General features: G+C 38.1%; 1 protein-coding gene across 1 annotated transcript in view; it reads right to left on the reverse strand.

The window, feature by feature from the left end:
• Positions 1–12,882, reverse strand: part of EIF3H (eukaryotic translation initiation factor 3 subunit H) — a 75,897-nt gene that overhangs the window by 22,094 nt on the left and 40,921 nt on the right. Inside the window, exon 3 of the mRNA XM_063299609.1 lies at positions 1,541–1,708. Coding sequence (XP_063155679.1) covers positions 1,541–1,708 — 168 coding nt within the window. The remainder of the gene's footprint in view (positions 1–1,540; positions 1,709–12,882) is intronic.

A 12,882-nucleotide genomic window follows, 5' to 3' on the forward strand; every position in this document is an offset into this window, starting at 1 on the left:
ACAGTAGATTTGCTTCCGAGCGGCTTCATGTTCCTATTCTTATTTTTGGAAGAAGAGACAAAAACAACTCCATTGTCAAAAATTGCCTATTTTATTGCCATATTTCAAGGGTGTGATCTTAAGCTGCTGGAAAGCCACATACAGTCCACATACAGTCCATTCTGGACTAGGGTTTCAAAAAGTGACAGCCAATATTTTGAAATCGTCCCAGAAACAAACTGAGAATCAACACAGAAGGGAAAGAGGGAATCAAATTTCTGAAATAATACTAGAAAAATGGACTTTGAAAACTGTTATTTCATTTTTTGATGATATCCAAGGCAAGTAAACCAGAATCAGGGTCCACATACTCATCAACAGCATTACATCTTACCACATTTAAGGCTCAAGGGAGCTATGTGATGCAGCAGTGTGCAGACTCAGTATTGAAAAAAAAATACATTCGTTTAAGTAAATGTTTCAAGTCGCCTTAGTCTTTTTTAATATGTACATACTTTTCATGTTGACAAGCTATCATTAAGAATGGAAAATTTTATGAATTTAAAAAAGAAAAAAACTATTTACTCTCTAGGACAAAGGAGCTTAACATCTGTGGCAAGATAACAGCTGAGGCAGACTTGCGAAACAGCAATAAAAAAAAATCAAACAAAAATACTTTGTTGTTGTCTAAAACCAAACCCAGCAAAACCTTTAGCAATCAGTGATAAAATGAAAACCCAAATAGAGTGAAACAAGTGGAAAATTCATCAAGATCTGATGATGCAATGTTTCCAGCCAGAGTAAGTATACTTTAACAACTTGTTCTTTACTGTAATCCAATTGTTAACATACTGAAACAATTTGGGGGCAGCTTGTAAGATTGATCGTATTCATTAGTACTTTTTCTGACAGACACTCAGGACGTTACATTTACTTCTCAGCTGGAAACTATACGTGAGCTTGCCAGATATGGCAAAACTGTGAGTGTTCAGGGAGGGGACAGCTATAAAGCTGTTAAATTGCCTACGGTTCTGATACAGCGCAGAACATCTGTTCTGGAGAGCTTAGGAAACGCCATTTTAAAAAATCAGCAGAAAAAAAACTGGAGGGGGAATCTTCGTGCAACGAAACAGTCCAGGTTTTGTATGCTTCTGTCAGAGGCATAAAAATGGGGGGGGGAATACTTGGCAAACTGCTTCATGATTGGTCAGTCTTATGCTGAGCCAGACGCTCCAGCAAGCTGGGCTTGTTAAGACATCTGGTGTAGTTCCACTAGCCCCTTCCATGAGGGATGGGAATTGGGAGGAATAAAAATGAAGCAGCTACTCTGGCATTCCAAAACATACACATCAGGGCTCTGATAGCAAGAAAAATAAACAAAAAGAAGGAAACCCTGTCTAGACTTTGCTGCTGCTGAGGCTGCTGCAGACACAGAGTTGGTATTTACTTGGAAAAGGTCTGCCAAGGCAGCTCTTGAGGCAGGGAGTTCATAGGCGATGTATATAATATTGAGGGATTGGGGCGGGGGGGAGGAATAATACAGAAAGCCACACAAACTAACCATAAATGAGAACGACAGATTCCTCTATTGCGTGCTGGTAACTGAACTGGGAATCCAGGAGAGCGCGGGTAACAAAGGAGCCGTAGTACGTAGACTGATACCAGCCGACATGGAGATGGTCAATATTGACATGGCGAAGACTACGCATCATTTCCATCTGATATTGAACTGGAGAGGAGAGAAAAAGGGAGAGAGGCAATAAGCATTTTGTAGGATAAGCTTACCTCCAAATCATGGCCATTTCTGATGGATGCCCCCAGTGAATTAAGGGTGAGAATCTGCTGTTGCTATTTGGATCTGAGGAATCTCTTGAGGTTGCAGGGCTCAGAGACAGGAAGCAGAGTCATTCGAGTCATTCTTGAAGTCTTTGAAGGCAAACCTTTCCAGGTTTTGAAGAGGGTCTGAGCATGTCTACTGCCTTGACTTTGGAGATACCACCACAATGGATGTTGGTTTTAAAGCTTGTGAGTCTAAAAGGGAGGGATTAATGAAGTTTGCAAAGCTTTGCCTGCAGGAAGTCCCAGGTTCTCTGGTATGTTCAGGTAAAGGCAGCAGGTAAAGAGAAAAGGGTTCTACTTCTCTCAGGAGAGCCTGCTGCCAGATTACAAATTACCAACCTTTTGCAAATTACCCAACCTTTGAATAAGGCAGTCATTCTCACTGGCTGTAGCAGTGGAAGAGATGGGACGCTGGGCAGCTCCATTCTTCAAGTATCACTTTTTCACAAGTACTGTCGCCGAGCTAAATATTCCCCACTCTATATCTGTACATCTGATTGTTATTTCTCAATGAAGAACTTAGTAACTGTTTCTCTTAAATACCATACCGTTTCTCTAAACGATTAAGATTGGTTAGGATTGGCTTGGATGTTATTATCAATCTTCTAAGGGTCGTCCAATTATGTGTCATCTGCAAATCTGATAAGCAACCCCTTCATCTTTTCATTCAAATGACTTGTAAGAAGTTGAACAGTACAAGAACCAGAATTGAATTGTTTGCTTTGCTTTTAAAATGTTTATAGATCAATTGCTTTATGGTCTCTCTCGAATGTCTTAAATATTGATGCCAAAATCACTGATCAATAGTTCTCTGGATCCTTTCCCCTCCCCCATTATCATTTTTTAACATACAGATAACATTTGCTCTCCTCCAGTAATCTGGCACTTCACTTGTTCTCCAGGACTTCACAAAGATAGTATGTAAGAATTTGGCCAGACCACCAGCTAATTCCTTCAGTTCCTAGGATGCAATTCACCCGGCCCTGAATATTTAAGCTCATTCAGAGTAAAAAGATATTCACTGTCCCTATGAATATTAAACTGCAACCGTGTCCCTTTATCCTGCACTTCACAGTTGCCTGGTGGAACATATATTCTTGTTAAAGGCTGAGACCAAATAGAATTAGAGTAGTTCTGCCTTTTCCTTGTTGCCTGTTAACATTTTCCGCCTTCACTTAGCAGTTGGCGTACAAATTCATTTCTCTTTTTATAATGTATTGGAGGACATTCTTTTTGTTGTTCTTACCCCCTTCATCAGCCTCAGCACATTCTTTTAAAATAGATTTATTTTATCATGCTAAATTAATCAACCAAATAAAAATAAAAAATATGTATAACAGCATCAAAGGAGCTCAAAACTGATAAACAAATTAATCAAAACCAGAAAAGGGGGAAGAACCTGGACATTATGTTGCCAAAAGAACAACGCCAAAAAGTTTGATCATATTGTTTGCTTTTTTTATTCCTTACCCTTTAGTAAAACAAACCAACCAATATTAATTCTGATCTTTAGCCTAATAAGGCTATGCAGTACCTTGAATATGAACACAAAATTGTGCTTCTGTCAGTTTCTTCCCAGCAAGTTAGAGTGGAAAAGATAAAACAGCTACACAAGCTTACAAATAGCTCCGATTTATTGTAGAAAAGCTAAGAAGCCATTAGGAAAGAATTCCAGCAACTGCTGTGCATCAAATGGGAACTCCATACCGCAATCCCTGTTCAAATTGTACTCTTCCTTGGTGACCTTTCTTTTCTTTCTGCCTAGGAGCATTCGTTTTTATTCTGATTTTCACTGAGCTTTTTGTGCTTCTGCTTATCATACATTTTTCCCTCATTGAAATTGTTTGCAGCAGCTCATTTTTAGGAATACCCACCCACCTTGCGTTCCTTTTCCTATTATGTTCTTCTGCCTACTTATCACTGCTCCAAGCTTATTAAAATCTTTTTTCTTTAAAATCCAAGCTATGCATTTCAATATACACAACTTCACGTTGCCTTAAAATCACGAACTCTAACATTATATGACTTTCTCCCAGTGTTCCTGCTGTATTTACTACATTGACTAAGTCTTTTCTTTTGGTTAACAGTCAGTATAGCTGATCCTCTTGTGTTGTTCTGTAGTCTCTGAAAGAGAAAACTGTGAGTAAACATGTCAACTATTTCATGAAAAGCCTATGCTTAGCAGAATCTGTCTCTCAAAGGATGTTGGGAGTCCACCATCACTACTATCTCATGCTTTTCTTAATCTACAATATACAATTCTAAGATCTACAGTTAGGTTTGGTAAAGCATAATCCACATTTTCTCCTCCTGTTTTCATCCTTCCTTGTTATTTTGCAGCTTTGTTTCTAACTTAGCCCATCTGCCCTGGTTCCTCCCAAAAACCGGATTAACTCCCATTTCTCCCAAGACAAGGTTTACCTATTTATCTTTGCAACAGCAGGGCTCTAGATCTGCTGATATGGCTCTAAATCAGTCTTTCCCAACAACTGCTAATAAAACAACTTTTTATTTAGAAAATCGTATTTTGGATGCAGCTACTTATTCCAAACGTAACTCCTTCCAAGGTGAAATTGTGGTTAAGTGACCTCTATGTTACCCAAACTCACTGGCCCTTTCCAGTCAATCAAACTACAGTAATGCAGATAGTATCTAATTATTTATAGCATGCTTTCAAAAGTCGGAAGTGAACAAAAGAATCTTGCTGTATCATAGAAAAGGCCTACTTAGTTGGGACTCCTGTGTCACAGAGTGGCCAGCAAGATGCATTTGCGTAGCTTGCTACTGCTCACAAGAGGAGTTCATACATATATTTTACCTAAATACATCTTAAAATAAACATGTATGATAGGACTGCATTGAACCTTTATGTTCCTTGAGGGGGAAGGGAGGTGGCAGTTTCAAAACAGGCTGCATCCACTACCTAGGAGTTTCATTTCAGAGCAATATGCAGACTATCAATCCCTGATTTATCCTTAAAAGAGATGATGTGGAGAAGTAACAAGACATGGACCAATGCCACTGCATATGGAAAAGGATTTCAATCTGTCACCACTACTCCCAATGCTCTATTTCTACTTTTCCCCAACCTGGATGCTGACTCAGAATCCAGGGCAGTTGGAAAGCACTTCAGTCCATGAAAGTTATCCCATGTCACCCTTATAAAAGCAGCAGGGCGGGAATAAGGTGTGGGTTCAATGCGCTCTTCTCTTTCCAGCATATTTGTTGGCTTTACATTCAGCAACATGGAACAGAGCAAATTTCATTCTTTTGATGCAGTCATTGACTCAGTTCCCTTGCCAATGGCTTCTGAGTCTTCTTTCAGAGTGGACTGTACTTTTAACATTGAAATAAATACATTTACAGCAGAAACAAGAATGTGTGGCACAGGCCATCAGCTTCTTGCTGACATAAACAGGATCCAGACACAGAATGGAGACAATTAATACATTTTTATATAATCTTTGCATATACACATAGACATATACCCTTCCAAAAAGCTAATTGAATCATTGTTAACTATTTCCAGAGTACAAATGAATACAAGATTTTTTTGTGTTGTAAAATATGCCGAAAGTTAACCATGTTAAATATAGACCCTTAATGAAAAAAGTAGTTTATGAAGTAGTCTGTAGTACCAGAAAATACTTTTAAACTTTTGATTTTTTATATTTTACATAAAGGCATTTACAAAATAATAGGGGTGATAGGGGAAATTGGGGGTGATTTATTGTTGGCTCTTTAATTTATTTTGAGAGTGGCCTAGAGACCCAATGCCTCGAACACGCTGGGGGGGAAGGGAACACTTTTTCTCAAGATTTGACCTTTATTTTTACAGTTTATAAGCTAAGAGCAGATAGGGATGTCCAATTCTGACATTACAACAAAGACAAGAATTGGGATCAAGCCACAGGATCATACAGCACACTCTCACTGCTATACAAATTAAAAACTTCTGGAAACGTTGAAGCCATGAACATGGAAGCAGGGGAGTCCCTAGGGATTTTTCAGATATTTTGCGAGTAAGTGAAATATATGTAATGTGCATTTGAATCCTAATTTAATTTGGGACTCTAGTTGAATAGAAAGATTGATATAAATCAAGTAAATAAATAAGTAAATATTACTGTTTTTACTTTATCAGCTGAAAAAACACAATTTATAATATCATTTGGCATATTTAGCAATTTCATGTAGGTTTCCTCAGAAGAAAAACTCAGGTTAATGGAGTTGACTTATATGTAAAATCCCACATATAGGGGGGAAGGGGGGGATATGTTTTGAATTTTTTTCAAATAGCCATAGTTTTCTTGGCTATTTGTTTTAGTCAAAGGATGAGGCCCTCCAGATGCTGAGTTACAACCCAATATTTCTTACCATGATTTTGCCTCTCAGTACATCACAGAAGATCAATATTGTGAGGCACCACAGGCTAATAGATATTTTAGTAGGCTAGTCTTCTGCATACGCCAAATCTAAAATTCTTAGCTAATGCTATAGTATTGTGGCCAATTTTACAGAGGTCCACACATTTTTATTAACCAGATGAGATTTCTATTTACCTTGACCTTATCTTGAGAATGTAGGGTCTTCTTATTGGTACTGCGTTGAGCTTTAGGGGTGTGGGATGATCCAGAAGGTCTTTCCATCCCCAAAGTTTCAAACTTAGAAGAGAGAAAGTCTTCTCCTTGTGTTAAGCTTCTAGACGTCTTTAAAATCCCGTAGAACACCGCACATTCTTCCTCCAGGTTTGTTATTATGCCCCTGTTATAATTTTAACTCAATTTTCTCTCTGAGCTTGAAGGAGAGGAAGAGGGAAGAGGAAGAAGTTGTTTCTCTCCAGAGAGAGCATCAGAAGCCTTTTTGCATGCTGCCTATGTACAGATGGCACACCTGGATTGTAGCCTAGCTATGAATGTACCTGGGATTCTCCCCTTCTCAGTGGCTCTGATGCAAACCGCCAGTTCATTGCGTGCTTTGAGTTTGCTGCCTTATCCAAACAGGTGAGAAATAATATTCTGGCTAGAACAAGGGAAGAAACCCACAGTGTGTTTTGTTTATGGCTTTTGTTTGCGGGGAGGTTCATGGCTAACTATATTAAGGTTGCCATGTCATCCAAACACCATTCACTATATTATTATGAGAGGCCTTAATACTGTTTTATTTAATATGAAAATATGAAACACTGACAATCATATGTGTAAAATTTGGCTACGTAGTTCTTAAGAGAGATGGACTGATCAGACTATTTCCATTTTATTCAGTTTTTACACATGCTCCCATTTCTCTAGTCATCTATCATTTCTTCCAATCCTCATAAAAAAGGCATTTAGCATTTTTAACCACAAATTACACATTTCTAAATATATTTTATCTCAAAGTACATACTTCTCAGCATATTTTATTCCAAATGTATATTTTGTACACTCTTTAGTAGGTTTTCCTTGCCAAAAATCGCATCACAAAATTCAGAGATGTGTGTAATCCAAAAAAATATTGAGTTCCCATCCCTAGATTTGTCTGGGGGTGCAGATGAGCTTGGCTTGATCTGAACTGTGTGTTGGATTAAATTGTCCTATTTATCAGTAAACCATGATTGGCAGTGGTTTAATAACAGTACATTTCATGACAGAGCACCATCCTGCAGAAATTAAGCATTCTCAATCCTACTGATACCAATAGGTATATATCCTACTGATAATATAATATCCTACTGATAGGATAGAATTAAGGACAATATTAAGCAAAGGAGTAACTCTCCTTCTAAAATCCATCAAATATAATAGGATGGCTTGTGATCATTACACCTTTTCAAGGAACTATTTTTTTAAAAAATTGAACACAAATTTTAAGCTCACAACATCATACCTTCAGATAAAAAAATAGATTAACTTTTTTTATATAAACAACTCTTAAAAAGCTGTTCAAAAAAATCAAAACATGACCCTGTTTTCAACATGCCAAATGCTTATCAATCACTTCTATACAGGACTCATAATAATGATGATGTGCCATCAAGTTGGTGTCAACTCCTAGTAATTGCAATTTTTTCTGGGATGATCTATTCTCAACCTGGTCTTTCAGATGTTCCAATGTTGCATCCATTGCTACTGACTTTTTGACGATCTTGCTGCTGGTCATCCTCTGTTTCTCTTTCTTTATACCTGTACAAAATGCAGCCTGCCTTACCATCCTTGTGTGGCCTGGCAGTGTTTTTTATAAATTCCAACTTTCATTTCCATAAAGTGTCACAGGGAAAACTACTGCCTGCTGGATTTTGATCTTTGTAGACAGCCCAGATCTGGCAGTCCTATCTTATAACAAAATTTGATACAAAAATGCCTTGCAATAGAACAGCCATAGCACTGGCCTACGAACAGATGTTATAAGGAAAACTGCTGAATCAAATCAGCAACTGGTACATATTTGATGACTGCTTCAGGCCTTCTGTAGTTAGAGACCCATGCCTACTCTCCAGCTGTAACTCTGGCCAGTATTATTTCACAGCACTATCTATTTCCCAAACAACATTGAGATGTCGCGCAGGAACCTGGGAAACCTTGAGCTCAAATCCACGCTGAACCTTGAACCTTTCTCTGCTTGCCTTCACACATTGACTGTACTATGTTAAAAAGTCATTGTGTAAACAGCAGGGAATAGTGGACACCCTGAACATTTTTGAAAAAAAAGTGGGATATGATAAAAAGTCGATTTGAGCATGCCTACCTCAACTTAATGAATAAGGTGCAAACTTTTTGCCTGACCATATGCTGCCCTTTTCTTCTTCTCAGATGTTGTACATGACAAGTGGTACAGAAACATTTTAAATCAACAAAGAACATGTAGGAAATTTTCAGTTAACCACAGTGTCCTTTAAAAGAGTTAAGTTAATAAGCTGAAGTAGATACATCCAAATGCAGCCAGTGACCCTGTTCCACAGCATGCTTATCTCAATTAGTGAGGGGGTTAATGTGCTATGGAAACATCAAGAAAGTAATCTATATCCTGGGGATTAAAGTGAGTCCTACATTGCCCAATTATAAAGAGGGATAACTCTACCATGTTGGTCATATTGGAGAAAGATCTAAACCTGAGCTCACTGCCAAGCCCAGAAAGCACAGAACATACCTCCCAAACATTGATTGGCTGCTGGAGCCAAGCCATGCCTATTACTGTCTGCTTAGCCAATGGGGAAGGGGCTAGTGATGTCAGGAAGCCTTCTCAGTATTCTCCTGGTTCAAGAATCCATGGGATATTAAGCACTTCCTAGAGGAAGTAGGTGGGGATTTCATATTCCTTCGATTGCAGCTCTTAGCCCTGGTAATGTGATTGTGACCTGCAGGACCACCAGTGAGTAGATGTGACCAAGCCAGTGGTAATTAGAAGGCTGAGTTAGCTAAGCCTGTGTGGGAACAGGGTTACTGTGTCATCATGATACCCTCTCAACAGGTGAAATGGCTGTCATTGCTATCACTGAATGCAGAATAGCTAAAATATGTAGCTGATTAAATTAAAGAAATTTAGGTTTCAGAAATTAAATAAAGTCTAATCATTCAGATTTATAGTATATACAGACAGTATCAGAAAAGGTTAGGTAAAAAGCTGCCAAAATGCACCAACAGAACAGAGGGGGAAGGAGGCATTTAATAACATGGTACAAAATAATGGCTACCAAGAAAATCCACCAGGGACAAAATTGAGCTGAATTAGTGCAGTGCAGGGTACTTTTGTTTACATAACATTTAACATGTTTATTATTTTTAATAATTTCATTTTTTATTATTTTTAAAAATCAATTTATGTGACTGCTCACTAGACCTGTTTATAAAATGACAAAGATCGTAAATCTTTTACGTGCAAGGGTACACAAAGGGAAACATTTTACTTACATGCAAACTTCAGTGTACCTTGTATTCTCTTTTTTCCCCCACACCATTTAACATCTGGCAAAACACAATCTAGAACATCACAGCTGCTACTGCATTTAATTTCTCTGCTTTGTGGCTGCAAAGGTTGTTCACAACTCAAAACATATTTCTCAGTTTCAAAGAGGTTGGAGCCAAGGGGAGATTAAAAAGGCAGAGACAAAATAGGAGATGGGGGGTCTCTAACTAGGGGGATTTAGACAGGCAATGTCTTTATGCCCTGCCTTCTCACATAAAAAGGAATTAATCTTTTCCTGTTTACTCCACTGCTCTGATGAGTGCGAACTAGAATAAAAACATATCTCACAATCTAAAGCGTACCCACAGCTAAATTAAGTCACCATATAAAATGTACTAAAAAGGTCTTTCATTCTGTGTACACATTACTGTGTCAAAAGGAGGCAAGCTACCTTGTATCATAGTGACATCCGAGACTGCTGCATTAATGCAATCAAATACATTAAACATTTCTTATTATACATCTCATTTGAACATATTGTATTTTTAGGAATGATAAAAATAGGGGTTGCTTCATGCCTTAGACATGAAAGCCGGCTGGGTGACTTTGGGCCTGTCATTCTCTCTCAGCCCAACTCACCTCACAGGGTTGCAGTTGTTGTGGGGAAAATAAGAGGAGGAAGGAGCATGAGGTATGTTTGCCAACTTGAGTTTTTTTATAAAAATAATAAAGGTGGGATAAAATTTTTTTAAAAAAGTATCTTTGAATACATTTCTATACTGAGTAGACTAATTATGTGATATCAATCTAGAACTGTAGGCAAGATGTGTTCCTCTGGTTATCCTTGGAATGTAGTTCCCACTGGCCATGCAAGCTAAGGCTGGTGGGAATTGGAATTCAATAGTATCTGAAGGAACACACCATATCTATTCCTGTTGAACACAAGGAAAATCACAAAGGGGATTTATTATTCTGCTTATCCTTGCCTGGAAAACTGCTTTATGCTATGTTCCCTGCATTTACAACCTAGCACCCTACAGTGATATTAGGAGTTCAACTCCCAAAATTCCCAGCTACCACGGCCAAAGAATTTGCAGTCCTGACACATTGGGAGGTTGGAAAATATTGATGTAAGGAAGCTACTTCCGCCCACCCAACCACTGATCTTTTCCTCTGTTTTATTTTCCTTTAAAAAAAATGCAAATGGGAGAGCAAATAATTGAACAGAGTGTGGATATGTGTATGATCTAGATGATGTACTTAGTTAGGAAGATGCAGTACAGTCCTCTTGTACATTGGATTAAGGAAAGTGTGAGTAGGCTTCAATTCTACAGTTCAGTCAATGGCACAAAATTAATGCATTTAGCCAGCAGACAAAATCCTTGCCAACACAACAAAATTGTATTATTCATACATCATGTTAACTGTCAAAAACTTCTGGAAATGATAGTTTGGGAATGATGTTGAGAAATATGTTAGCAATTGTAGTGGATGGCTGAGCCTGTAAAGTAGAAGGCTGGAGGTTCCAAACCTCTCTTCCAGAAGGCCCCTGGGCCCCTATACCCTGCTCCTGCCTCCTGTTTTAGGGTACTAGCCTGGTCCTACTGCCATCACCTATCTTCCAGGGGTTGCTTCACTTGGTAGCCATCCCCTAACCTTGGTATGTGAGAGTGATGGAGCTCTCATAACCTGTGATGCTTTTCTGGCAATTAAAAGGTGAAGGGAAGGGAAGGGAAGGGAAGGGAAGGGAAGGGAAGGGAAGGGAAGGGAAGGAGGAATCTACCTCCCTACCTCTTGGTCTTGTAGCACATAGGCATTGTATCCAGAGCAGTGTTTCTCAATCTTGACAACTCTAAGATGTGTGGACTTCAACTCCCAGAATTCCCCAACAAGCATGGCTACCAAGGTTAGAGAAACACTGATCTAGAGGATTCAGCTCCTCTTTCCGTTCTTGGGATAAAGACTAATCTCACAACAAACAAACAAAAATCAAACTTTATTTAAAAAAAAAAAAGATAACATGTAAAAAAAACCCTTTAAATTTTATATATTAAAATGCAAACATTCAGTGTTGAGGGAGAAAGGTTAGCATGATGCCCAAGTCATGATCAGCTGGGTCCCAATTATTTTAAAGATGATCCAATGCACTGGTTAGATCACAATGGCACTGATCTGATACAAATAGAGATTTCATGGAGAATCTCCAGATAGATACTGGAGAAAGAGAGTTCCCAATATTATTATAAAGCAGAAGTAGATTCTAAAGAAAACATATATTTGAACCCAGGCTTACACACAAATTCTCTAATTTCTACAGAAGAATAAAAGCATGAGGCAATGAGACTTGACACCATACTGACAAGAGAAATAAAAGTCATATTGCAAATCTTTAACAAAACGTTTGCCTATTTCTATGTGATGACTCTTAAAACAGATGTTTTCTCTGCTTCAATTACCTGGACATCAACCAGATTTCTAGAAATGCCAAACTTTCATCAGACATTGTGGGGATTGATGGTAGTTCTGTACTTTTCCCACCCTAGGTACAAAAACTTCCATGGAGTTTTTCCTCCAAGTTTTACCTCCGTAGCCAGACCTTCTTCTATCTCCATCAGATAGAAGAATGAAGTTAATCTCATTCTGTACATGAACATGGACATCTCTCCCTCTTGAGGATGTGCATTACGATCGACCTGTAGTTTAGCAAGCAGGCTACAATCATAATGGTAATCTATAAACCCACACAGAACTTGAATTTTCAGAATTGTTTGTGTTGAGAAAAGAACTATAATCCTTGCTTTCAGATTAATTTTAAGTAACAATGGACTAAAAATAATTAAAAATAGCAAATTCACATATCCATTTGCCTATGATGTAACTTCCTCCTTGATATTAGAACCCAAGATTTTTTTTTATGGAAACAAAAAGTTTAGATTCTGACAGGTAGAATAGTGCTCAAGGTTCTTTCATGTGCACATGGGATTTACAAGAAATCAATTTAACATTTCTTTTCCATTTTCTGTCTAAAACACAAACACACACTGTAGCAAAAACATATCAAATTCTCAGTTCCTGGAGCAAGATAGTATCTAAAGTGATTCCCTGATCCATTTCCTGCTAATATGACCAAACTATATAATTGTGAGATTTTTCTTGTTGCTGTTGTGTGCCATGTCCAAA

Source organism: Candoia aspera, chromosome 3, assembly GCF_035149785.1.
Source record: "Candoia aspera isolate rCanAsp1 chromosome 3, rCanAsp1.hap2, whole genome shotgun sequence".
NCBI lineage: Eukaryota > Metazoa > Chordata > Lepidosauria > Squamata > Boidae > Candoia > Candoia aspera.